At 40.4% G+C, this 25,485-nt stretch overlaps 1 protein-coding gene across 2 annotated transcripts in view; it reads right to left on the bottom strand.

Annotated features, from left to right (window-relative positions):
* Nucleotides 1-25,485, bottom strand: part of gramd1bb (GRAM domain containing 1Bb) — a 123,431-nt gene that overhangs the window by 27,922 nt on the left and 70,024 nt on the right. Inside the window, exons 4-6 of one of the 2 annotated variants that reach the window (XM_070543436.1) lie at nt 16,228-16,438; nt 5,623-5,646; nt 2,692-2,712 (exon numbers count right to left, since the gene is read on the bottom strand). In XM_070543436.1, coding sequence (XP_070399537.1) covers nt 2,692-2,712; nt 5,623-5,646; nt 16,228-16,438 — 256 coding nt within the window. The remainder of the gene's footprint in view (nt 1-2,691; nt 2,713-5,622; nt 5,647-16,227; nt 16,439-25,485) is intronic. The other variant, XM_070543437.1, reaches the window with a different exon arrangement.

Below are 25,485 nucleotides of genomic sequence, written 5' to 3'. Positions count from 1 at the left end.
CTATCTACTTGCGGACCACGGGTCCCCGGAAGAACAAAAAATTAATGCAAGTCAATGGAGCTGATAACGCTATTTTCTAATCCCACTTGTTATGTTCCATGGATTTCACATATGATGCCCATGAATTTTAAAGAAGCTTTTTTGATGAATGCGCTCATTTTTGAATGAGGGGAAACGCTATTTTAGGTTTCGTGTGAAAATAAGTCCAGGACTACAAATGCGCTTCAAGAAAATGACGTCACGAACCAGACATGGAGAAAACAGAGGGAAAATGGCTGTAAGTTCAGCAAACTTCAAATCCTTCTCACAGGAGGAAAGAAACACAGTGAATCTGGCCATTTGGTAAGTAGCGGCTATGCTACGGGAGAGAAGATTACGGGGTGATGTTACATATGCAACGTGTCAATGTAGTTGTGCTAATTACGAACTTTTACAAGCTGATAAAATCTCAAAGTACGTGACTGGCATGGTTGAAACACCCATCATTACTTTTAATTTAAATTGCAGAACAACTTTTGTGTGATCCAGGGTCTAAGGCAAGGTGGATTAGAAAATAACTCCTTTAGCCCCGTTGACTTGCATTCAATTTTTCGTTCTTCCGGGGATCCATGAGCTGAATGGAAAGGGAGGAGTCTTAGGCTCGCTATCCAATAATGAGGAAGGGGTTTTAAGGGGGCCAAGTGTAAGTTTCCTTCCTCGTTGAATATTCTTTGAAGAGTAGCAACATGGGGGTCTCTAAACAACTCTCACATGACCTGAAAACAAAGATTGTTCACCATCGTGGTTTAGAAAGCTGTCTCAGAGATTTCAGCTGTCTGTTTCCACAGTTAGGAACATATATAGGAAATAGAAGACCACAAGCACAGTTCAAGTTAAGGCTCAAAGGGGCAGACCAAGTGAAATCTCAGCTAAACAGAAGTAAAGAACGGTTAGAACGGTCAGAGTCAACCCACAGACCAGCACTAAAGACCTACAGCATCATCTTGCTGCAGATGGAGTCACTGTGTATCGTTCCACTATTCGGCGCACTTTACACAAGGAGATGCTGCATGTGAGAGTGATGCAGAGGAAGCCTTTTCTCCTCCCACAGCACAAACAGAGCTGCTTGAGGTATGACAAGACAGCTTTATTTATATAGCACATTTGCTACATAAAGGCAACTCAATGTGCTTTACAGCAGTAAGAACAGACAAGACAAACAGAAAAATGGAGTTACAAATACTAAAACTAGAAGATTAACATAATATCAATAAAACATTTAGAGGAGAACTAAATGTGGTCAGCCAGGAATTACTGAACAAGTGAAAACAAAGATTAAGCTGAAAGTGTCAGGAGACCAAAACTAAGGCAGTAAAAACTGATATAATGAACTACAGAAAACATCGTTTAAAACTAACAGAATTTCAGTGTTTTGAATTGGAACACTTGGAGGATCGAGGCGTGCCAAAACTAAAGCATACTACAGAAAACACTGATGACTAAAAGTAGAAAACTAACAGAAACTCAATACTTTGTGTAGATAAAAGGCTAACCAGGAATTACCGTACTCAGTGTTGGACGACTGTAACTAAAAACTGGTACAACGAACTACAGAAAAAGGTCAAAGTATGTTAAAGCCCATTTGGACAAACCAGCTTCATTTATGACTAAGGTGTTATGGATGATGAAACTAAAACGGAGTTACTTAAGCATAACAAAGGGCGTTATGCATGGAGGAAAAAGAACACAGCACTCCAACACCTGCTACCTGCAGTAAAACATGGTGGTGGTTCCATCATGCTGTGGGCTGTGTGAACAGTGCAAGGACTGGGAATCTTGTTAAAGTTGAGGGACGCATGGATCCCACTCAGTATCAGCACATTCTGGATACCAATGTCCAGGAATCAGTGACAAGGCTGAAGCTGCACCGGGGCTGGATCTATCAACAAGACGACCCTAAACACTGCTCACAATCTACTAAGGCATTCATGCAGAGGAACAAGTAGAACGTTCTGGGACGGCCATCTCAGTCCCCAGACCTGAATGTTATTGAACATCTGTGGTGTGAGGTAAAGAGAGCTGTCCATGCTCAGAAGTCATCAGACCTGAATGAACTAGAGATGTTTTGTAAAGAAGAATGGTCCAGGATACCTTCAACCAGAATCCAGACTCTAACTGGAAGCTATAGGAAGTGTTTAGAGGCTGTTATTTCTGCAAAAGGAAGATCTACAAAATATTGAGGTAATTTATTTTTTGTGGTGCCCAAATTTATCCACCTGCCTAATTTTGTTTAAAGAATGATTGCACACTTTCTGTAAATCCTATAAACTTTGATTCACTTGTCAAACATCACTGTGTGTCTCCTATATGATATATTTAACTGAAAATGCGTATCATAACAATGATTTGTACAGGAAAATCATGAAGATGTTGCATCCCACTGTAACAGACCCCTGCTGTTTCTAAACCCATCTGCTGCAGTAGAAGACACAGCAATCCCTGCCTGTAGCATTATTAACCTACGGGGTGATCCAGGAGTCTCTCTCTCTCTCTCTCTCTCTCTCTCTCTCACACACACACACACACACACACACACACACACACACACACACACACACACACACACACACACACACACACACACACACACACACACACACACACACACACACACACACACATGCAAAGTGCATAAAATGACAGGTTACTTACGTTATACCAGCTTTGGCTCTTCTGTAGAGAAACAGAGAGAAGATGCACTTAGGCACAGATCTACATCAGCATGCATTCACCAACACAATTAATAAGTTTGCTTTTGAAATATTTAAATCTGAAAAAAAAAAGAACTTTCTGTTAATAAGAGGTCTGAATAAACGCAGACATCGGTTATAAGCAGAGGTGGAAAGCAACGAATTACATTTACTCACGTTACTGTAATTGAGTAGCTTTTTTTGTATATTTATACTTTTTAAGTCGTTTTTAAAATCTGTACTTTTACTTTTACTTGAGTAAGTTTTTTAAAAAGAATTGTAATTCGCTACATTTTAAATCATATCCGTTACTGAGTAAAAATAAATTATAGGCTTAATAAATTAAAAATATTACGTGTAGGCGCGTCAGAACGGAAAGAGACACCTGCATGAGCGCCGCGTCTAAACCGTGGGGGGGTGTGGGGGTGTACACTTTAGCTCAAAGACATCAGTTCAGTTCCTCAACTCGCTGTTTACCTCCTCTCTCCCTCCTCTCCTGTGGGTTGGATCCCGCACCTTCGCGCACCGGTGTGACATCATCAGAAATCTGTTAGGTTCGGTAGCCGGACTCGGTTCCGTGTTTAAATTGTGTTTCTCTACCGCTCCGCATGGAAGCAGCAAAATAACGTTTAGCGCTCATAACAAGCGGATTATCAGCGCTTTGCTCATAAAACAGAAGACCTGCAGGCCTCCATGAGTTACAACGTCCTGATGCTGTTCAGGCGTAAACATTGTGCTCCATCCCTGTGTTTGAACTCAGAAGATGCTTCTTGATGCCACAGATATGTGATGATTTAGCTTGTTTCTTTATTTTACTCCAGAATAAGAGATTAAATTATTACTAAAGCAGTTCAATGTAGTTAAATTAGTCATTCAAAAGATTCTAACATGCTGCAGTGTGTGTGTGTGTGTGTGTGTGTGTGTGTGTTACACATATAGAACTGCATGAGACAGCGTGGTTTCATCAAATCCATGCATCTTATTTCTTGGCTGCAGTAATGGCTCAGGAAAATAACTTATATTTCATAAATAATGACGTCTTAATAGCGTCTACGATAATGTTTTATCTTATCTTTGGTCTGGGAGGTGTATCTTATCATGATACAAGCCTTTTAAAACATGTTTAAGTGTTACAAGAGGAGATAAATGCATGAATTTAAAGTTCATGTTTGGAGGCTCACGCTGGTGAGGAGACACCGTTAGTTCTAGTAACACCTGGGCTTCCAAGACCTGTTCTGACATGATGGACGTTACGGGACCGTTAAGGATTCCAGATGGATGATTGGAGGATTATTTAGGAGGATTGGAATGAACAAACTGATTTCAGTGATGAAGGGTTAAATGAGTGAGTGAACCCACTACCAAGGATGAACTCTGCTAACTTTAAAAATCAGCTGCTCTAAATAAGCAGAGAGGAGCTCTAGGATGGACACAAATAAAGGAACTGTAATGAAGAGGTAAAGTAGGGCAGGGCCAACGTTAGCAGCTGTCATACGGTCCATCTGAAATGTTTGACTGCATTAGGCTTGTTATATTATGTGACATGTTAGAGCACAGTCTCATGTTAGAGTTTTGTCATGAAAACATTGAGATACCTCACACACTGATGGCATCTAAAAATTAACTATTTTTTGTTTTAAAATAAAGAATAATTTTAATCACAATTGAAACTTACCATCCTAGAAAAACCTCGTCCAATCAATGTGAACGTCCTGTTCTCACTGATTGGATAGAAATCCCTCCTTCAAGCTGTGCGTGTTTGAGTGTGTGTGTGTGTGTGTGTGTGTGTGTGTGAGTGTGCGCACACACACAAGCGAATTGTGAACTGGCGTTGTGATTTAGCACTTCTTAGATGTAGCCATCCTTACGCTGAAAAAAATGTAACTAAGTAACTTTTACTTTGAGTACATTTTGCTTACGATACTTTTACTTTAAATTGAGTAAAAATTTAGGCAAGTACTTTTACTTGTAATCGAGTAAAAAATTATCAAAGTATTGGTACTCATACTTAAGTAGGAAATTTTAGTACTCTTTCCACCTCTGGTTATAAGCTTTTACAACACAAAGTTATGCATAAATACTGACATTCACCATTCACTTTTCATGTTATAACAGCAGGGGGCAGCAGATATACTTCTCCCAGGTAAAATAGCACTTCAGCATTTTGTCAGTCACATCATAACAGCTAAAAGTTCCCGAGAAGAAACATGCAGGTCAAACATGGAAACATGAGGGGAAGAAAGAAATTAAAGGGATGAAAAACAGTAACTAGGAGCAAATAATTTCTAGCTGCTTCATACCTCTACTGTATTAACACGTTGATGGTCATCTGCCCCCCCCCCCCCCCCCCCCCCCCCCCCGGTGTGTGTGAATGTGATGTAGCTGCAGGCCTGAGGCCTCGCTGTGACGACAGCTGAGCTAATATGGGTTAATCTGATTTGAAGGTGACGAATACACGAGGGTGGAATTACATCGAGGCCGCTGGCTGAGTGAGGTATGCACCGATGCTAGCGTCACTGTGTTTGACTCTTTATGTGACTGCAGCTACAAACAAGGCTGAGAGACTTCTGACCACATGATTTTATAGAGTTAATTTAAATATGTTTTTGTACGTAAAAAGTCTAAATAAGCACATTTTATGTTTAAAACACACAAAATAAAGACAACAACTGATGCAAATGCAGTTTTATCATGCTGCAATTTTAAAAATAAACAGCACAAAATAGGAAAATGCATTTATTGATTTTGAAGATATTAACACAGAAGGGAGTCACAGCATCAAAGGGAATTCTCTATTAGCACAGCGACACTTTAAAGTCACAGAGAGGGTCAGAAGATGAAAGGGCCGGCGGGGATCATCAATAGGTTGGGTGAAGAAAGAAGAAGTGCTTACTTTAATCAGGTTTAGTCTGTCATACTGAAAGGAAATTAAAGAAAAGACCAAAAGTTAACCAAAGCAGTGAGCAAGGTGGACACGAGACAGGAAACGCTGAGATCCAAGCCGTTTGTGGAAGACTAAACCTTCAAGGACATGACAGAAAGAAACCGCGTCAGTCAGTGAGCGGATGTTGAAAAAGTCACTGCACAACTGAATTTGACTCTTCATCTAGCTGGTGGGTTACATGAGAAGCCTGATTGATTTTCTCTGTCCCATTGTCACCGCTGTCATCATGAATCCATTCCCCCAGAGAGGCGCAGGCACACCGTTTCTGCTCGCTGCACTCTCATTTGGATTGCATTAAGGTTAGGATGATCAAGCTCACGTTGCCGGGCTGACCTCATGATCTATGGGTCATGTGACCACTCTGGATCAGGGAGGTTTATTGCTACAGCGGCAGCTTTGGACTGTGGCACAGAAACGAGGAGTGATGTAATCAATGTGTGAGTGAAACAGACGACCATGAGGGCGTGTTTCACACCAAACTCACATTTATTAAGGCCCTGTATGATTCTGGAGACATTTCTTAAATCCACTGATGTTTAATAAATGAATAAATCATTTTAGCTGAGGTTGAATTGGAATTATGATCTTTTTATATGTTACTTTATAAAAAAAGAGACATTATCTCATCAGGAAACTTTGTAAAAGTAATGGTGTGCATCACTGCAGACGCTGCCCCAATCCGCCTGTCGATCTCCCGCTCCCTCCTTCCTTCACTCGTGAACAAGACCCCGAGATACTTGAACTCCTCCACTTGAGGTAGGACCTCTCTCCCGACCCGGAGTTGGCAAGCCGCCCATTTCCGGTTGAAAACCATGGTCTCAGACTTGGAGGTGCTGATCTTCATCCCAGCCGCTTCACACTCGGCTGCGAACTTCCCCGGCAAGAGCTGTAGGTCAGAGCCTGATGAAGCTGGGAAGACCACATCATCTGCATAAACACAGATGAGATTCTCCTGCCACCAAACTCCACACCCTCAACACCACGGCTGCGCCTAGAAATCCTGTCCATAAACATTATGAACAAGACTGGTGACAAAGGGCAGCCCTGGTGGAGCCCAACCCTCACCGGGAACAGGTCCGACTCCTCTGGTACAGGGACTTAATGGCCCTTAGCAAAAGACATCCACCCCATACTCCTGGAGTGCCCTCCACAGGGTGCCTTTGGGGACACGGTCACAAGCCTTCTTCAAATCCACAAAACACATGTGGATTGGTTGGGCAAACTCCCATGACCCCTCCATCACCCTAGCAAGGGTAAAGAGTTGGTCCACAGTTCCACGACAGGACAAAAACCACATTGATCCTCCTCTATCTGAGGCTCAACTATCGACCGGATCCTCCTCTCCAGTACCCTGGAGTAGACCTTTCCCGGCAGGCTGAGGAGTGTGATCCCCCTATAGTTAGAACTATCGGAACACACCCTCTGTATTGTATTATGTTCTTTTTATATCACAGTTATTGTAATATGTAAAATTATTTAAGCAGCAGTAAACCATTTGTGGTTTTTCTGTTTAGGAATTCTGATCATGTGATACATTTGGAAAAGTTTTTGTTTAAAAATTGATATCATAGTGAAATAGTGAAGTAGATGTGTTTTTACTTATGGTTTTTAAATAGCAAAAAAAAAAAAAAAAAAAAAAAACGACAACATAAAAATAGGAATAAATATAGCTTAAAAATCTAAATAAATTGTCCATCATAATATTTTTACAGGTGTTTTATCAGTATTTTCATATATTTCATAAAAATCCATTATGGCAAACAACAAATTATGTCTTAGTTATTTTCTACCAAGACTCACTGCATCTTTCTATTTATTTATTATTCTAGCAGTGTCGTGTAAGAATATATGCCTGCAGTTGTCATAATCTTGTTTTCATTATACCTGGAAAGCAAAAATCTCATTCTGATGTGACATTATTCAGCCCTTTAGCTGTAATGGGAACTAACAGGTCATCTGCTAAATAAAACCTCAACAGAAGGGTACAGAAAGGAAAGCACAGCAGGAAGTAGAGGAAGAGGAAATGTCCATTCAGGTTGCTCTAGTGGGTGAGAGCATGAAGGAAAGGCTGGGTCCAGGGTGAAGCATCTCAAAGAGAGATCAGGCATTCCCACAAGAGACGCTCACAAGACAACGGTGTTGGAGAGGGTACAGCAACGTTTCAGGACAAAAAATAAAGAGTAATGCTTACTTTGGAAAGTCGCTTGTGAGACTAGCATGCAAACAGGAGAAGAACAAAGAAAATCAGACAGAAGAAAGAAACCAAAACATAAAAGAAACAACAGAAGAGCTGAAGAGTCTTGGTCAGATGGAAGACATCATACATGATGAGTAGCAGCAACACAGCAACAGAGAGAGAGAGAGAAGGAAATGTGCATCGAGTGAAGAGATAGAGATAATTTATAGAAACGGAATCACAAAGTGATTTATAACAGCAGTGACATGTGAGGGTGGGATGGGAGGGAGAGAGCAGGGAGATTCCTGTTGGGAATAATAACTTCCAAACAGTGAATTTACATGCAAAGGCACCAACACTAGTAAACCCTTAAAAACCCTGCTTTTATACGCTTACTTTGACTGAAAGCACACATTGTGGCTTCTCAACATGTTTAGCTCAATAAACCAACCTTTATTTATAAAGCACCTTACAGGCATAAAACATGCCACCAAAGTGCTGCACAATTAAAATAAAACAGATAAAACCAGCAGGGACAATTAAAAACCAACAATATAAACAAGAGCATGTAAAAATATCAACAATAACCCACTACAACACACATATCCTTCAGTAGAGTGAAAATTATCCTTATTTAAGTATCACTGTTTACAAATACACGTTAAAAACTCTTTGTTTCTGACATCCAAAGAAAGATCTTGTCTATAGGCTCCATTTAATACAGACCAGGGCCACTTCAACAAGCTTTAGGAACAAGAAGTGAGCCAGATCCGAGCTGAGCTGAACATGGCAGGATTTTTTTCCTGATACTTGGACTTCTCATCTCTGATTGGCTAACAGCAACGCAACTCTACCACCGACTCTGTTTGCGTTGCAACATTGATGTTTTATCTCCAAATATAACACAAGCTTGGAAAAGGTCTGCAGTGTGGTGGAGTTGCTAATGCTAATGGTTAGCTTCTGCTAGTCAAGACATTCTGTGCCGTTTCCTGGACGCTAAATCAACAGCAGCCTTGCCTGTCGTGATTCAAGATGGGCGAGTCCATGAACGTAAGTGACAGTGTGATGTAGATCTGTCTGACTTTTCAAATCCTAGCATTTCACCATCTACTTTAAGCAGTGGAGGGCCCTCCCCATTCTGGGAACAGACCCCATAGCAGCAGGCAGCCCAAGAGGCCTGAGGGAGGCACCTCCTTTGCGTCCCCACACATGTAAAACTGTCCAGATATGCCCCTGATTCAGGCCTATTATTATTTTACCACCTAATTTTCAAAACCAGCCACTCAAAACTGGTCTGAGCTTTACCAATTAACAAGATGTTGATGATGTCACTCCAGGACCCCCCAAGTAAACCAAGGGCTGATTACACCATCAGACTGTCGAGTTGTGCTTCATCAGATGAAGAAAATTCTGTTGACATGTCAGATTTTTCTGAGCAATAATATTTATCAGATGTGGTAGAGGATGGAACAGTTGGACGGCATATTTTGGATTTACAGCCATGGTGGTTTGAGAAAGCATACTTCCAACAAGGAGGCAATAAATTAACCTGGCAGCAGCTAGATCTCTATGTGTAGCCCCGTGTCGAGTCTACACATTTTGATCTGGAATCTTTGCAGCAGAAACCATCTGAAAGAGGAAGGGCTATCTGGTAGATTATTTTGAGCTGATTGGAGGACACCCATGGCAGTGGCACTGGCTACCGACTGGCACTGGCTACCATATTTAGTCTTAAGCCAATCACAGTAACATGGTCGAAGGAAACTCTGAAGGGTGTTTTAAGTCAAACACTTATGTTATTCAAACCTGCTAAAGCAAAACATGCCAAACCCAAACCCAGCAAACATTCGGATGTTTAATGAATGCTGAAACAACGTCAAACCGAGACATTCCGTCATTGTTGAAAAATAGTTCCAAAATGAAAGTTGAACCGGCGTCTTTTCTTAATAATTACTGCAAAAAATCTATCACTACTGTAATACAATATTATTAGCGGAATATTAAAAAATTCCTGTATGCCATCTAAAAACGAAATCTTGTATGTCCAAGCCTGGATTCAAACCCGGGTCCTCGGCATATAAAGGGATGCCTCGCTAGCGGAGCTATCTCTTTGACATATATATGATGTCACTTAGTGGATGTACACTTACAATTCATACTATATGATGAACTACACGTAACTAGTTATCAAAATAACAATTAGACATGTAACTGTAGACATGTACAGATATATCTGAATGGATTTTTAGGGAATTTTCTGTTACATATGTTTTAACAAATTTAAGATGTCCGACTTTCCTCTTCAGCCGAAAGAACCTGACGATAAGCTGGATAAAATCTGTTGCTGTTCCACCTGCTGCAATGGTTCCTTTCAGAATAAAAGCTGAACCATCAACCCCTTTTTGGGTCTTGCTAGATGCCAATAAACTATTGTGACCTGGGAGTATCTCAAAGACAGGACTGGTCGGCAGCCGCAGCTGTGCTACAGGCTTCGGCTCTAGAAAGGTCCAAGCTGGACCTCAACACCTCCTGATCTAGATGGGGACTTCCGCCAAGGGTACATAGACCGGCAGAATGGCGTCTCAATGTGTGTTATAAATCTTCAAGCCAAGCTTGGCGCAAAACATCATCTTCACTCCCAATAGAACTAATCGTTTCTGCTGGTTCTAAAATATTCATACATACACCATTCTGTCTTACCTCACCTTAGTTACACTATACACCTAGTGTTGAAGTTAGTCTAGTTTTAATTTGTTTAGTAATAAATCTTGAAACTTTTAAAACTTGACTCACTCTCTTTTCTTGAAGTTAATTCGAAGTGTTGCTCAATCCCTGCAATAAAAAGATCCAATCTTCTGATTAAATTTACTTAAAGATCCATTAAGGTGATATTTCATCCTTTGTGATATTTCACATTTTATGGTTTCTAATTAAATGTAGGAATTTCTTCGCTACACACCACAAGTTAAAGGATGAAATCTTGACAGAATGCGCAGATTATTCTCGAGAATTTCTAGAAATGATCAGGCGTAATTTACGTTTTTGTGAGTTTATTACAAACATCAGTTAAGGCATGGACAAAAAGGACCAAGCACAGCTTATCGTTTCATGCATGGAATTAAGACAATTGTTAACCCAAAGCTTTATGGCAGAAAAATGAAATACTGATCTGTAATAAAGTAGAAATTTGGTGACACCAAGATTATAGGAAAATGGGGAATAATTTCTAGAAGGGAGCAAAGTGAGTATGTGGGGTGTATGTGTGTGTAGGAATGCAAGAGGGGGTGTGTGTTCAGGTGGTTAAGTGGATGCAACGAGAGTTGGCGTGTGTGTGTGTGTGTGTGTGTGGTAGCAGAGAAAAGAGGATAAATCTTCAGAGCTAAACGTGAATTTTGGATCGAAATAAAACACGCCATTATAGAAAATGTAATAATCTGAATTCACGAATCGGCTTATAGCAGAAAAGATCAGCCAGTTGGGAATGTTTTCACAGACCTGCTTTCCGTCGCCGGAAGGGTAGCCAGCGGCTGCAACAGCCTGGGGTCCTGGCTCGTGCCGAGGCCTTTTTGGATTAAATGGTGCTGGCTCCCTGGTCGGTCAACGTCGGTCATGAAGGGAGTATGTGACCCTCCTTGATCGTGGCTTGACCTTTCATTTCCTCCAGCCGCACCAAACATGGAATTCAGAGTCCGAATTATCCAAACGAGATAGAATCAGAGAAACTGTTCCAAATTGGGTTTAACTCTTAATGCGAGGATTCGACCGGACCACGCTGACTTCTGGTTTCACGTAGAAAGTCAAAACAAAACAAAACAAAGCTCTGAGTTTACTGTAACTTTTGAGAGCTAATGGCTTAACAACATTTATGAGCGTTGATTATCTTTTGCTGGGCCCAGATGGAAAAGCCCAGCAGAGGTTCGCTTAAAGCGTCTTTCTTCTTTGTTCTGCTGCAATGAAGTCTCAACTTTGGTTTTAAATAGACTTTCTTTTTGTCACACCCACATGCATTTCACTCCTTAACCACTTGATGGCACTGTGGCTCTTTCACATAACCTCTGCCTTTCCAACAATGATCACAATTTACCAAAGTTGTTCCAGATGGGGGTCAAAGTATTACTTTAAACAGAGAAGAACTAAATTTATGTCTTAAAACTAGACAGTTTTACCATCAGCATGAATTTTAACTGGAGAAACAAAAATTGGCAAATTTAAAAAGGGAAACACAAAACAAGCAATTAAGTTTGTAACTGATAAAGTTTTAACATTTAGTTAGAGCATTAGAGCACCTTGATTTCTAATGGTGAAGCAAAACTAAAACACCCTTTTTACTGTGGATAAGCATAACAATACCAGGGTCTTGATGACGACTACATTCTGGAATCTTCCAGAATAAGCCCTGAGGTTTTACGAGCATTCAAACTTTGGGGTCAAGAGTCAAGTTTTGGCAGGTTGAGATAGAACAGACCCCGTCCTGATATCAGCCTGCGTCTCCATTGGTGCAAACGAGAAAGACACGTCACTTGGTAAAAATTATGTCTCTGGGAAAATGTAGAAGATAGCCAGCTCCAAACTCCCCCCGTTGCTGAGTGTGAGAGAAAGGAACTTTGTGTGAACCCGACAAGTTAATCTGGGAATAAGGTGGATTTCCGCTACAAGTTAAATAATCATATGTGATGAATTAACAAAATGTTTAAATCAAATGTTTGAATAACCTGTGCTTAAATGCTGCAAGTGATTACAGACAACAGCTCTTTTCAGAGCTACTTCACACCTAACCTGCAGACCCTGGGTTGCATCTCAGGGCCGGGAAGCTGAACTCAGAAGAAGCTACTAATCTCTGAGTATTGTGGTTTCGACATCCGGTGACCTCATCACTCTGATCACAACCCTCCGGACTGCCGGGAGCAACTCATACCATGGTATTGTAAGCCTGCATACTGGTGTCTGATGAGGTTTATAAACAACTTTCTAGTTATAACAAACAACAAATTCTTTTACACCCAGATTTCACAACTTTCTCTCAGATACAAAGAACGGTTGCTAAAACATCTAGCTTCCATTACAACACCTCACATCCACCACACCACATCTCCTTATTCATATCTTGTCATGTATCAATAGTTTAGGGAAAAAAATTATATTCATTTTATAAACTATATGCCTGACTCTGTCTGAATTAATACGAAGTGTGTTTATGGTCCCTGAATAAGCAAAGAACCCTATAATCTTCTGATTAAACATTCAAAGATCAATCAGATTAATATTTCAAATTTGTATGGAATATCACATCTTATTGGTCATAATTAATATGTATTAATCGCTTCAATACTATGGTCAAAACCAATTCCCACCTTACAGCACAGAGCTGACACATGATTGGATCGGCCTATTTTGGGCCGGAGGTTGGACGGTTTGAACTAAAGAGGTACAAGATGGATTCTCCTGAGTTTGGAAAACTCCAAATCTCACGAGAATTCATCTTACAGCTCAAGGTTAGCAATAAATGTCCAGGAAAGGATGTGTGAGGGGGATGAGGGTTTAGAGTGACTACAACAGCATGAACTATTGGTGGGTAGATGCACAAAATCATTCATCAGACATTAATAAATATTACTTAAAATCCCTTCAGTGGAAGTAGACGATCACTATCAGATTTACATAAGTATTTGCTGGAGATTTCTTTTATCCTAGTATTTTAGCTTTTCTATAGCAGCTTTCCTCAAAGTGCTCACTATGTACTCTCTTTGATGAAAATGGACTTTTACAGTTGTGTGAGTCCACTCAGTAAACCTTTTCCAGATATTTAAAGTAATCTTTTTCCAACTTTTTGAAACAGCTGCACAATATACAATGCACTGTGTGAATATGCCACAACAAATCACTTACAATGAAGATGCTAAACAGAAGTTAGTATAAGTTTATTTGAAAACATGGACATTAGGGTTGAACGATTAATTGCACAAGCAATAAAACTGCATTGTAACAAAAGGAGATTTTTTAATTGCAAAGGCTGAGCACAATGCAAATTTACACGGAAAAACCATAGGGATGCTAATGCTAAAATCGCCAAATACATTCTCACAAATTATGTATTAGGAATGTGCCAAATGATTACATCTGGAGTCTAAAATCAAATAAGTGCAGATATTTTAGTAAAGCCAGAAAACCATAAGAGACTTTAACTCCACAGAGTTTTGGCTAGCAGCTATGGAGGAAACTTAACTACAGAAGCTCTGCATGGACAAGAAATCAAAAAGTCTAAACACAAAAGACTTCAAAAAACAGGACACACTTCTTTCCTGGAAATACATTTCCACGGATGTTGCTAATATCTATGCTCATTCAAGGGATGTGCTCCTGGCTGCAAAGCATTGCACTTTCAAATACAAAATGTTGTCTTTACTTGTGAATGTTTATGTATATGTAGACAAATACACTTGTTGATATGATACGTAGATAAATATGTAGAAAGATAAACTTGTTTGTATTCAGTTCAATTTACATAGTTTTTAATTATTTTTTTTTGCATCTGCTGGTTGAAAAATATGAGAAAAGCTCATTGAAAAAATAATCGTGAATTAAACCGCAATTGGAATACTGAAGAAAAAAATTGCAATTAAATTACATTCCAGAATTGTTCAGCCCTAAGGGACTTCCACAACAATACATTGACCAAGACAGATGCTCGGTTCCAGTAGGATAAATGTAAATTTCCATCCAGGGCATCTAAATGATGACATATTAAAATGATTAAAACACAAATTTAAATGAGCATAGATACTAGTCTTGGGCAGTATTATGGTATCACCATGTAGAGCTGGTGTTAAAAAATAACAACAGAGTCAGTTCCAAAACCGTCATGAAAAAAACAGTGCATGTAGGCGACAAGGATAAAAAAAATAAGATAAATAAAGGTTATTTATGTATAAAACGGTTCAGTTTTACTTAAATAACTTCAAATGTTTTGTCGAAATCTTAGAGACGTTCCATAAATTTTATGAACGTGATGTCATCACGTGACAGCGCAGAGACGGTGCACTGAGAGAAAGAAGGCAGCTTGCGCACCAGCTGACTTGGTGTCTAAAAAGAACACAACTTCTGCAGTTTGGGAGTATTTTGGGCTCTAAGCATACTTTAAAGGAGAGCCAGTAAACACTGACAAGATGATTTGAGCAAACAAAAGATGCAAGCGAAAGATGCACGCCCCGTCTGCACAGCAGTGGAGCAAGCTGTAGCTGTAATAGCAGCCTTCTGTATGGAGCCTGTTATTAAAAGAGACAACAACGTGCTTTTCTGGAGGAAATTATGCAGCCAGTCTTCCCCAGATGTCGTGACTAGAGCTGAGGAAAATAATCAAATAATCGATGCATCGGGATGCGGACATAAATGATTCTGCATCGTAGAAGAGTACGCCATAATCGATTATAGTGGAATGTAGTTTTGTTTTTTTTTAACGGCGGCACCAGCGCAGCATCCAAGTCTGTCAGAGTGAGTGTCCTCCACATTTACCAAGTGGTTCCGCCTTAATGTGGTACTGCAGGGCTGAGCGCTGGAGTTGTAACCTGAAACCGAACCGCAACCGAATCAGCCCGACTGGTTCTGTTGGATTTGGGCCGTGAATTATGTTAATTGAGTGAGTTGTCGCTCCGCTCGCTCGCACAGCAACTGAGAGAGGGGGAGAGGGAGAGAGAGAGAGAGAGAGAGAAAGAGAGAGAGAGATTGTCTGCTCACACAAGAGAGAGGATCGGAGGACGCTCCTCCAAACCGATGCTCCAAACACACATTATTATTTTCTTAATTTAATTATTATGTCTCCTCGAAGCACTCAGTCAGACCGAGTGTTGTGATGCCGGGAGATCCGGTCTTGGGAAGGGGTGCGATTCCTTCACCTAACTTTCTGATTGGCTACATGTCACATTCAACAGGCAACCCGCTCGCTTGTCAAGGCTCAAAAAATCCAAAGATTTAAAATTCCCAATTTTTGATCAGAGATGTCCTAACCTGCATCTGAGCAGACGACAGCGCTCTCAGCACACCCCTCACAGCAGGAATATTTAATAAAATAGTTTTATAGTGATGATAATCAGGGCTGTCTTTAAAGTTGTCCGAAGGGAAGAATTAAGTCAAAACTGGAATGACTATCTTGCTGAGTGAACCAGACCTGAATGTGGCAGCTTCAGGACCTGGAAGAAGTTTTTAAAGACAGTTTTTTGGGTAAAAATGTTAGATGAACATTAGCACAGCTTAAAAGGGCTCTCATTTTCTAACTGCAAAGAGATGCTGAGATGATTGTGAAATTCTTCAAAAGTGAACCACATTCACTGTAATATGAACTTTTGAGGAAACGTGTTGGGTGATGAGCAGCAACAGTCACTCACCTTGGAGTTCTTTCCGCCGCTTCGTGCCGACTGCACCGAGTATGTTCTCTGGACGACCTGCTCAGGTGTGGAGGGGGACTTGTCAGAGGAGTGGTCCGAACCCTTCTCCACCATGTTCTCACCCTCCTGGCTCTGTGGCGTCGGGGAGCGCGAACGTTTACGCAGGACTGGTGAGCAGGTGGGTGAGCTCTTGTTTGAGTTACTGGCAGTGCTAAGAGAAAACAGAGATGGAACAAGTGATGACAAACACACCTAAAGCGATGTCAGTGATGATGCACAAAAACATCAACACAACTCCTAATTTAGACAGCCACACGCACGCACGCACGCACGCACGCACGCACACACACACACACACACACACACACACACACCCACACACACACAGCTTTCTCCAATTTGCTGTACTTGAGGCCAAATAGGCTTAAAGCACCATGTGCCACCTTGGCTAACAGCCCTTGAGCTAAAATGAGAAGTCAACAACAACAACAGTCAAGTGTTTGTAATAAGCTGTCGTCACACATAAGAGCCGAAGATTTTCTCACACATACAACCTGTTAGATGCAACAATGAAATAAGGCGGTGTTTATTTTTAGCTAATCGCCAGCTAAATGCTAAAATTGTTGCTAAACTGAAACCCCTTTGGAGGCTGAACCAAGGACTTGATCATGACACCTACAGCAGGTGACGAGAGGTAGAAATCTTAATTTCATTTTTAATTTGGTAACTAGATGAATATTTAAGAAGCTCCTCTCTGATGGATCTAACAAGGAGGTCAGTCATATTGCTCTGTTCGGGTAACCTCTGTGATGCACGCCCTGATGCTCTCTTTTGGACAAATGTAAATGCACAAACACACCAGCACAGTCGTCTCCTCCTAGTGACGGGAGCTAACAAAAGGCCCAGTAAGTGACCTCTGTGACAGCAAGCCTGCCAGGCCCGGTTACTTGACATGGTTATGCAAGTTGTTACATCACAGTCAGCCAGTCGCCGCCCTTAGTGACCATGAATTGCTGATCCACACGCAGGCCCTGGGTGCAGCTCAGAACCCAGAATTGTGAAAAGTAGAGCTGACGGCTTCCGTCACTCTGTAAGGGTCCGCTACAACGATTAGCTTGTGGATTTTAAGAACAACTCCGAGATGTGATGTCCTTCAAATCCATTCAACAGGAATTTGTGAACGACAATCTGTGGTTCAGTACATAATCCGGTTAATCTGAGTATTCTTCATTGATATCAGTAGAGATTGGAGTAGATTAGATTATTAAACAAGAGCTGTTGAACAGCAGAAATGGGCATGGGTAGGTTTCTGGTTTCAGGGTGTCTAAAGGTCAGGGTGTTAAAACCACTAAATATTTTTGTCTTTCTGTTTCTTTGGTTTAATTTCCTTTCATGCTAGGTTGACTTTTTGTTTTTTCTTTATTTGATTAGAGCAAAAATGTAGCAGTCCCCCTCCCACACCTGCTGCTAATCATCAGCCAGGTTTGTGACGGTTGAACTAAAAGCTACTTATGCATTTTCTTTTTCTAGTAGAGATGAACGTGGCCATGGCATCTAGCAGAGGTTTCACTCATATTTATAAAACTGTTGAAACAAGCTACAAGAGTAAGGTATTGGAAGGCTAATTGATGAGCTTTCATCAGCCTGTCAGGCTCCAGATATTACCTGATCTTGCCTGAAAGCACAGACAAAAAATGTGATATTTTGCACAATAAACAATGGAACTATGACTAGATCTGATGCATATTTTACATTTCTGGTAAGCCGTTTGACTTTTGTTTCCATATAGCTAAAATAATTCCTAACATCTTTTTCCTGATAATTAAATAAGAATTTCATTTACTTTTCCTTATCCGTCTATGTGGCCAAAACAAAATCATTTTTGAATATATATTGTACATTAAAGCGATTTCAATTCAGGTATTAAAGGAGTGGAACAGTTTAATAAATACATTTGCAGTGGTTTCTAAAAAGAATGAATGTCTTGTAAGTCTTTCTCAGGGGAAAAATATACCAGTGCACCATTTCTAGAAACTAACAGTGACCCACATCACAGCTGAGCGTCAGAAGGCAGGTTCTGGAGTCTTATTTCCTGATATTTGGATATCTCACCTCGGACTGGGTAACAGCAATGAGAATCTACCACTGACTTGCAACGTTGATGTTTTATCTCTACAAATAACACAAGCATGGAGGAGCTTCTGCCATGTGGTGAAGTTGCTAACGCTAACAGTTAGCTTCTGCTATCTGAGACGTTCTCTTCTGTTTTCTGGACACTAAACCAACAACAACCTTCCCCGTCGTGAGTCAAGATGGGTGAGTCCATGAATGTTAAGTGACAGCATGACGTAGATCTTTCAGGCTTTTCTAAGCCTAGAGCTGTCTTAAACAGTTAGCATTTTCAGTCTCTGTTTTTATATGAAGCCTTCATGACAGTCAATTATTTCCCCAAGTAGGCTCTTTCATCCGATAGGGGAACACTGAATCCTGAGATGTAAACAACCGCAGGCTTTGTTCATGTCATTCTTTGTATTGTGGGGGAAGACACTTCCTCCTCCTAAACTGCTGGTGGTGGTCGGAGGGGATGGTGACACCAGTTGTGTAACAGCCGTATGTGCCCCAGGGCAGCTGTGTCTATGATGTAGCTCATCAACATTGGTGTGCAATTATGTGTGTATGCACGATTGTACTGTAAAGCATGGTTTTTTCACAACTATCCATGTGCTTGGATCTATTTTTCACTTTATCTGCTTTGTTATTATTATTTGTTATTATTTATTAAAATTAGGACAGTCCATGAGCAAACAGAAGCATCGAAAAGTAGCACTTTTCTGCTGGTCCCTGCATGTGTTGCCGTTCATGTTTTCTGACCTTGATAAGTGCTGATAATCCCAGAATGGCACATAATCAGCCTGATTAGTGAAGAAGAAGAAGAAAATTTATTTTCTATAGCGCCTCTCAAGATGAAAATCACGAGGCGCTTCACAAAAACAAAAAATGTAAAAATATAAAGAAGAATTTAGAAAATGGTTAAAAATATATTTAAAATGAGCAAAAAATAGACAATTGTAATTAAAAAAATGTAAAGAATGAGAGAGAGAGTGAATAGATAAGAGAGAAATCAGTGGATCCTGAGGAAGGTGGAATAGGTGGGGAGAGCAGAATAAAGAGAGAGTGGTGAAGAAGGTCATACAAAAGCCAGCTTGAACAAGTGAGTCTTCAGCTGCTTTTTAAAGGAGACCACTGAGTCCACTGATCTCAGGCTCAGGGGGAGAGGGTTCCAGAGTCTGGGGGCCACAGCAGCAAATAATCTGTCACCTTTGGTCTTTAGCCTGGTGCGCTGCACAACCAGTAGGCTTTGGTCACTGGACCTCAGGGGCCTGCTGGGGGTGTAGAGACTGAGAAGATCACTAGTGTATGATGGTGTGTGTCCATGTAAGGTCCTATAGACCAGAACCAGGATTTTGAAATGAACCCTGAAGCTGGAGGAGAAGCGGGGTGATGTGGGTGTGTTTGGAGGACTTGGTCAGAAGCCGAGCACAGGCATTCTGACCCACCTGTAGACGGTTCAGGGAGGTTCTGCTTAGACACGTGAAAAGAGAGTTGCAGTAGTCTAAGCATGAGGAGATGAAGGTGTGGATAACTGTCTCAAGTTCAGAGCGGGACAGAATGGGACTCAGCAATGTTCATTAACAGGAAGATGCAAGTCAAGTATATTTATATATTTATTGACTGTCAGAGGCTGATTTTGGTCGTGCGAGTGCTAAGAAGCTGTCCCAGAGCCCGTCACACTGGATGGCCACAGACTTGAAAATCACTCTCCCGTTCACAGTGTTTTGTAAAGATTCTGTTCACAACGAGGTGTGACGAACCCAGAGGTTTCTGCCCTGCTGTACACCTGGTGACACCCTGCTGCAGGCCTCAAGACCCGCAGTGCTGCCATTTACCACCAGGGACCAGCAGAGTGATGAGGAGCAGCTGTCACTAATTATCAATCAGCTGCCCCTGAAGTCTCTTTAAGCCTCCCTTGGTCTTCAGTCAGGGAGACAGTGACAGAGAGACTTGGTGTTAAAGCTGTCTCTGAGCTACTCTGTTTTGCACTTGCCCTAACTGTGCTCTCCATTCCTGGAGGTTTTGGTTTTTGTTTAGTGCCCCAATTGCTAATGATATTTTGTGCCCTTGTGAATCTCCAAATCCTCAGTTTAGTTTGGCTTTAGTTGTTTGCCTTTGAGGATTTTTAGTTAAAGGAGATTTCTAGTTAGATAGTTGTGGGTCTTTTGTTTTGGTTCATATGGAAATGGTTTTGGTTTATTCTTAGAAATCCCATTTTGTGGTTGATTAGTTCAATTAGGAGTTGTTACCCACTTGGTTTCCTCTCTCTGGTTTAAAACCAGAGCGAGCGCTTTAAGTTCGTAGTTGTTTGGCTGCTCCCTATTTTTCAGCAGAGGGAGTTTATTTTAGTTCACTTATTGAATACCTTTTATCCTACCTTTTGTAAATAAACCTTTCTAAACCTACCATTCTCCCCCCTCCTTCCATTCACTCACTTAACATCCAAACTGACACCATCCAATTTGTTCCCTTTTTATTTTTCGTTATTTTTATTTTACTCTGTGTTCTCCCCTCACCTGCTCCTAGATGCCAGAGGGGACGTAACACGAGGGATTTGTCTAGGATGGCCGAAAAACAGTGTGGTTCGGGCATAAGAGTGGAAAACACTCTTCCTGAAAGCAGAACAGGCGCCATCTGGCATCCCACCCCCCACATTTAAAACCAGAAGAGAAGTTTACAGTTCACCTCTCCTTTCCAGGCACATGACAGTCAACAACAGAAACAAATCCGTCATCAGCATATGAACGACTCAACCCAATCAGCCCCTCACACACGAGTTTGCCTGCTGAACCAGCACGGTGAAGTGTTGCTAGAGGGAACAAAAGCACTTGTTACTAATGGCTTCATGAAAGAAACAGACTTAATGTAATGTTTGGGATATGGATATCATGTCAGCTCAGATCCCATACAGTGTAATAATATTAGGAGGACTTCTTACACAAAGGCTAATCTGTTTTCTTAAAGCGCCACGCCTCCGAAAATACAATCAGCACTGCTTGAATGTGACCTGAGAGAATTGGCAAACAGTTCAAAAAAGGATATAACTTAAGAGCATGGCACACATGAGCACAAAGCTCAAATTAAGTCCAGCTTTGAATGGAGATTGCTATAGCAACAGTGAACAGGGAGAGGTTTAAATATTCAGTGTGTGTGACTAAAAATACTCAAGTAGCTTTGCTTCCAGGGACTCTGTCTAAGGAGGAGTCAGAGGCTATGTGACAAATGACATCTGCTCTCACCTGGTATTAATGTACCGCAGGTTTAATTATTGAGTTAAAACATCGTATTTAACAGTACTTGAATATGTGTCCAGGTTAGTTGGGTTGTTAATGAATACAACAGCTTAACCGTGGGTTAAAGCCATAAAACAGCTACAACCCTGCTGAGATTAGAAAACAACCTAAAAACTCCCTCAAACACCTTCCATCAGATATAAAGCATCTTAAGTACAGTGGCCATTGCTTTTCACCTTAAAGAAAAAAAAACTTTAATCGTGCCTACATGTTCATTTGCAAAATATCATTAACCACTTAGTGAATTTTATGGAGACTCATGAAGTCTTGACTGGATGTACATCTTCCTGTTCCACAGACATCGATGTAAAACTTGGTGTGCTATTAGCTGACGATGAACCCAACACATTGTGGGCACGATTGACTTGTTTAAAACTTTGTCACAAACTATGGAAGTTATGAACCACTGTAATAATTTTAATGAAAGTGACAATCACTGGATGTAAATCTACAGCTGGTAAACCTTCAACCCACTTCAAGATACCCATTTAACAGAAGCTATGGTAAAATGGGATGCATTTAGAATCAATCATAATACATAGAGATTGTAATTCCACATGAGATTGTGAATATTTATTTTAAATATTTGACAAAAAAGAAAATTCCACCATTTTCAACATTTAATGATCATTATTTAAACATCCCATCAAAGAATACCAGAATTTATACATTAACTTCTAACTTAATCTTTGAATGATTCTTCCTCGTTTCATTTTTTACCGATTCGAAGCTTAGTTAAATGTGTGAACCACAGTGAACACATTTTTACTGGCACACAATGAGGTAATCTAGGTGCTGTGGAGGAAAATAAAGAAATCAGCAAAGACACAAACCATTGGAAAAGGCAGAAATGGTCCAAAGTTTGGGATCAAGAGTGAAATTACAATCAGAATTGCTAATGCTAAGCTAGCGCGTAGCATACTTACGATCAAGTGAGGTTCAGAAAAAATGCGATGGTTGTGAATGACTAAACTCTACAAGCGGAAGAAACATCTCCATCATCTTGTTTATTTGTGGACATCTGCAGCGGTGTGGGTTTCTTACCTCAGATCAAAAACATGCATGTCAGGTGGACTGGAGACTCTAAACTGTCCCTGGGTGTTGTTTGTCTCTTTGTGTCTCTGTGATGGTCTGGCGACATGTCTAGGGTGTCCAACGCCTCTGATCTAGTGGCTAATGGTGATAGGCACCAGTTACCCACAACACTACTGAGGCAAGAGTGGCTAATAATAGATGTATATTACTTTTGCACTAATCTATTACTATAAACAGTCAGCACTGGGGTATGGGACTCTGTATCCAGCTCAGCACTGCCAAACATCAAGTTCACCTAATCAAAGTGTTGGTCTGAATTAAATACATGACTGTTAACAAAGCTACAATGCATCATTCACATTCATCCAGCTGTTCCAGGGGGCAGAAATATACTTTTAAATGAACCCTCTGTAGTGACTAGCTGGATTCAACTCTGAGAATTTTTCACAGATTTTCCTGTTAAAGAAAGAAAAACCCTTGCTCTCTGAAATAAAGCAAAAATGACAAAAGTAATAAAAAATAAAATTTTCTGGACATTGAAGTGTAGTTCAACAACATACTTAAAACAACAAACTTTTAATACTGAGTTGAACTAAAATGACGGAGCCATAAATATGTAGTTGCACAACCTTTTCAGACAATCACTGCAATTAAGTGTGAAACTTCTGCACCTGTCAACAGGTATTCTGTATTATTGCCATCATGAGATCAGGACTTATAGAAGTTCACTTGAGAATCATCTATTTGGTTCTTAGTAGTGATGCACCGATACGAAAATTTTGGGCCGATACCACTATTCGAAATTAATATCACTGTTATGGCCGATAACCAATAATGGCCGATACGGACATACAGACATTAACACTTCTAAAATCATCACATTTTGTATAGAATGAAAATTGTTAGAGCTGAATATACATTATCATGTACAAACACCACACACATTTATGCTTCTGAGATGATTACAATCACGGTCACATGACTAAACAAATACACACCACCCCCACCCTCTGAAACTTAAAAACAAACAGAAACAAGATCAAAAAAACATTGGTTGTTAATATCTGCCCAGTTTTATTTATCAGACCGATACCGATATGTTAAAAAAAATGACTAACATCTGCCGACACTGATGCTGATATATTGTGCATCCCTAGTTCTTATCCTTCCTTGGATGATTTTAGCTATCTTTTGTTGCTCCAGTGTTGTCTCATCTGTTCAAATGATGTTCTCCCTGAAGCTTTGTGACTTGTCAACATGCATCCTTACACATTTCAGTCTGGTTTTAATGATTTGCTCTCAACAGTGGTGTCCTCCTCGGTCGTCTTCCTTTAAGTTCAGTCTGACTGAAACAGCAAGAGATGGTGTGATCAGACACTGATGTATGATGATGCACTTGTACAGCACCTCTCTGAGTCAGAGGACTACAAAGCACTTTACACTACAGTGTATCATTCACACACACACACACACACACACACACACACACACACACACACACACACACACACACACACACACACACACACACACACACACACGGATGGTGATGAGCTAATATGTGGACACAGCTGCCCTGGGGCTAACTGACAGAGGCGCCACTGGTCTCTCTGACCACCACCAGCAGACGGGGAGGTTGAAGTGTCTTGCCCAAGGACATAACAACTGTTTTGAAATCGAGAGCCTGGGATCAAACCTGCAACCCACTGATTGCAGGGTGAACCCTTAACCCTAGAGCCACCATCACCCCCAAATTGGAGTTCACCTCTAACTTCTCTGGATATTTTTGGCTCTTCTTCTTCTTCTTCTTCTTCTACCTCATCATTATCATCATCATGCTTTATTTATACAGTGCTTTTCACCACCCTCAAAGGGGGCCCAAGGCGCTGAACAGGAAAAGTTACAAAGATAAAAAGTGGTAGCAAGTCATAAAAACACTAAAAACAAAAATAAGAACATAGACGTTACTGAGAACAGTAAAATGCGAATGAGATTAAATTTAGATAAAAGAAAATTAAAATTAGGTAGTTAAAAGATTGAAGTAAATGAGACACTAACAAATACATTAGATTATATTGAAAGGAACAACAATTCTATGTTCCTGAGAGTAGTGGAAGAGAAAGAAATTTATGGCATCTTCAGTGGCCTTAAGAATAAAACCAGCACTGACTGGAACGAAATTGATATGATTACAGTGAAGAGTGTTACTGATGGTATTATTAAACCCTTAACATACATTTTTAATTTATCCTTTCAGAATGGAGTCTTTCCAGACAAAATGAAAGTAGCAAGAGTTGTTCCCATCCACAAGTCAGGAGATGAGCACCTCTATACTAACTATAGGCTGATTTCGATACTTTCGCACTTCTCTAAAATATTAGAAAAATTATTCATTAAATGATTTGACAGTTTTATTGAGAAACACAAGCTACTGACAGACAGTCGGTATTATTTAGAAGTAATATATCAACATCACTGGCTTTAATGGACCTGATAGAAGAAAGAACAGAATCAACTGACAATAAGAAATATGCACGTGGAGTATTTTTAGATCTGAAAAAGGCATTTGATACTGTCAACCATGATATTTTATTAGAAAAGCTGGAGAGGTATGGGTTCAGAGGTATAGTATTGGATTGGATTAAAAGCTACATAACTAACGGGCAACAGTTTGTACAGATAGATCAAAATACATCTAGACCCATGAATATCAATTGTGGGGTACCTCAAGGATCTGTCCTAGGCCCAAAAATGTTTATTATATGTACATAAATGATATGTGTAAAGTATCAACACTATTCAAACTTGTTTTATTTGC

The sequence above is a fragment of the Nothobranchius furzeri genome, chromosome 13, assembly GCF_043380555.1.
Source record: "Nothobranchius furzeri strain GRZ-AD chromosome 13, NfurGRZ-RIMD1, whole genome shotgun sequence".
NCBI lineage: Eukaryota > Metazoa > Chordata > Actinopteri > Cyprinodontiformes > Nothobranchiidae > Nothobranchius > Nothobranchius furzeri.
The sequence above is the reverse complement of the archived record's forward strand: the minus strand, read 5'-3'. Positions and strand labels throughout refer to the sequence as shown.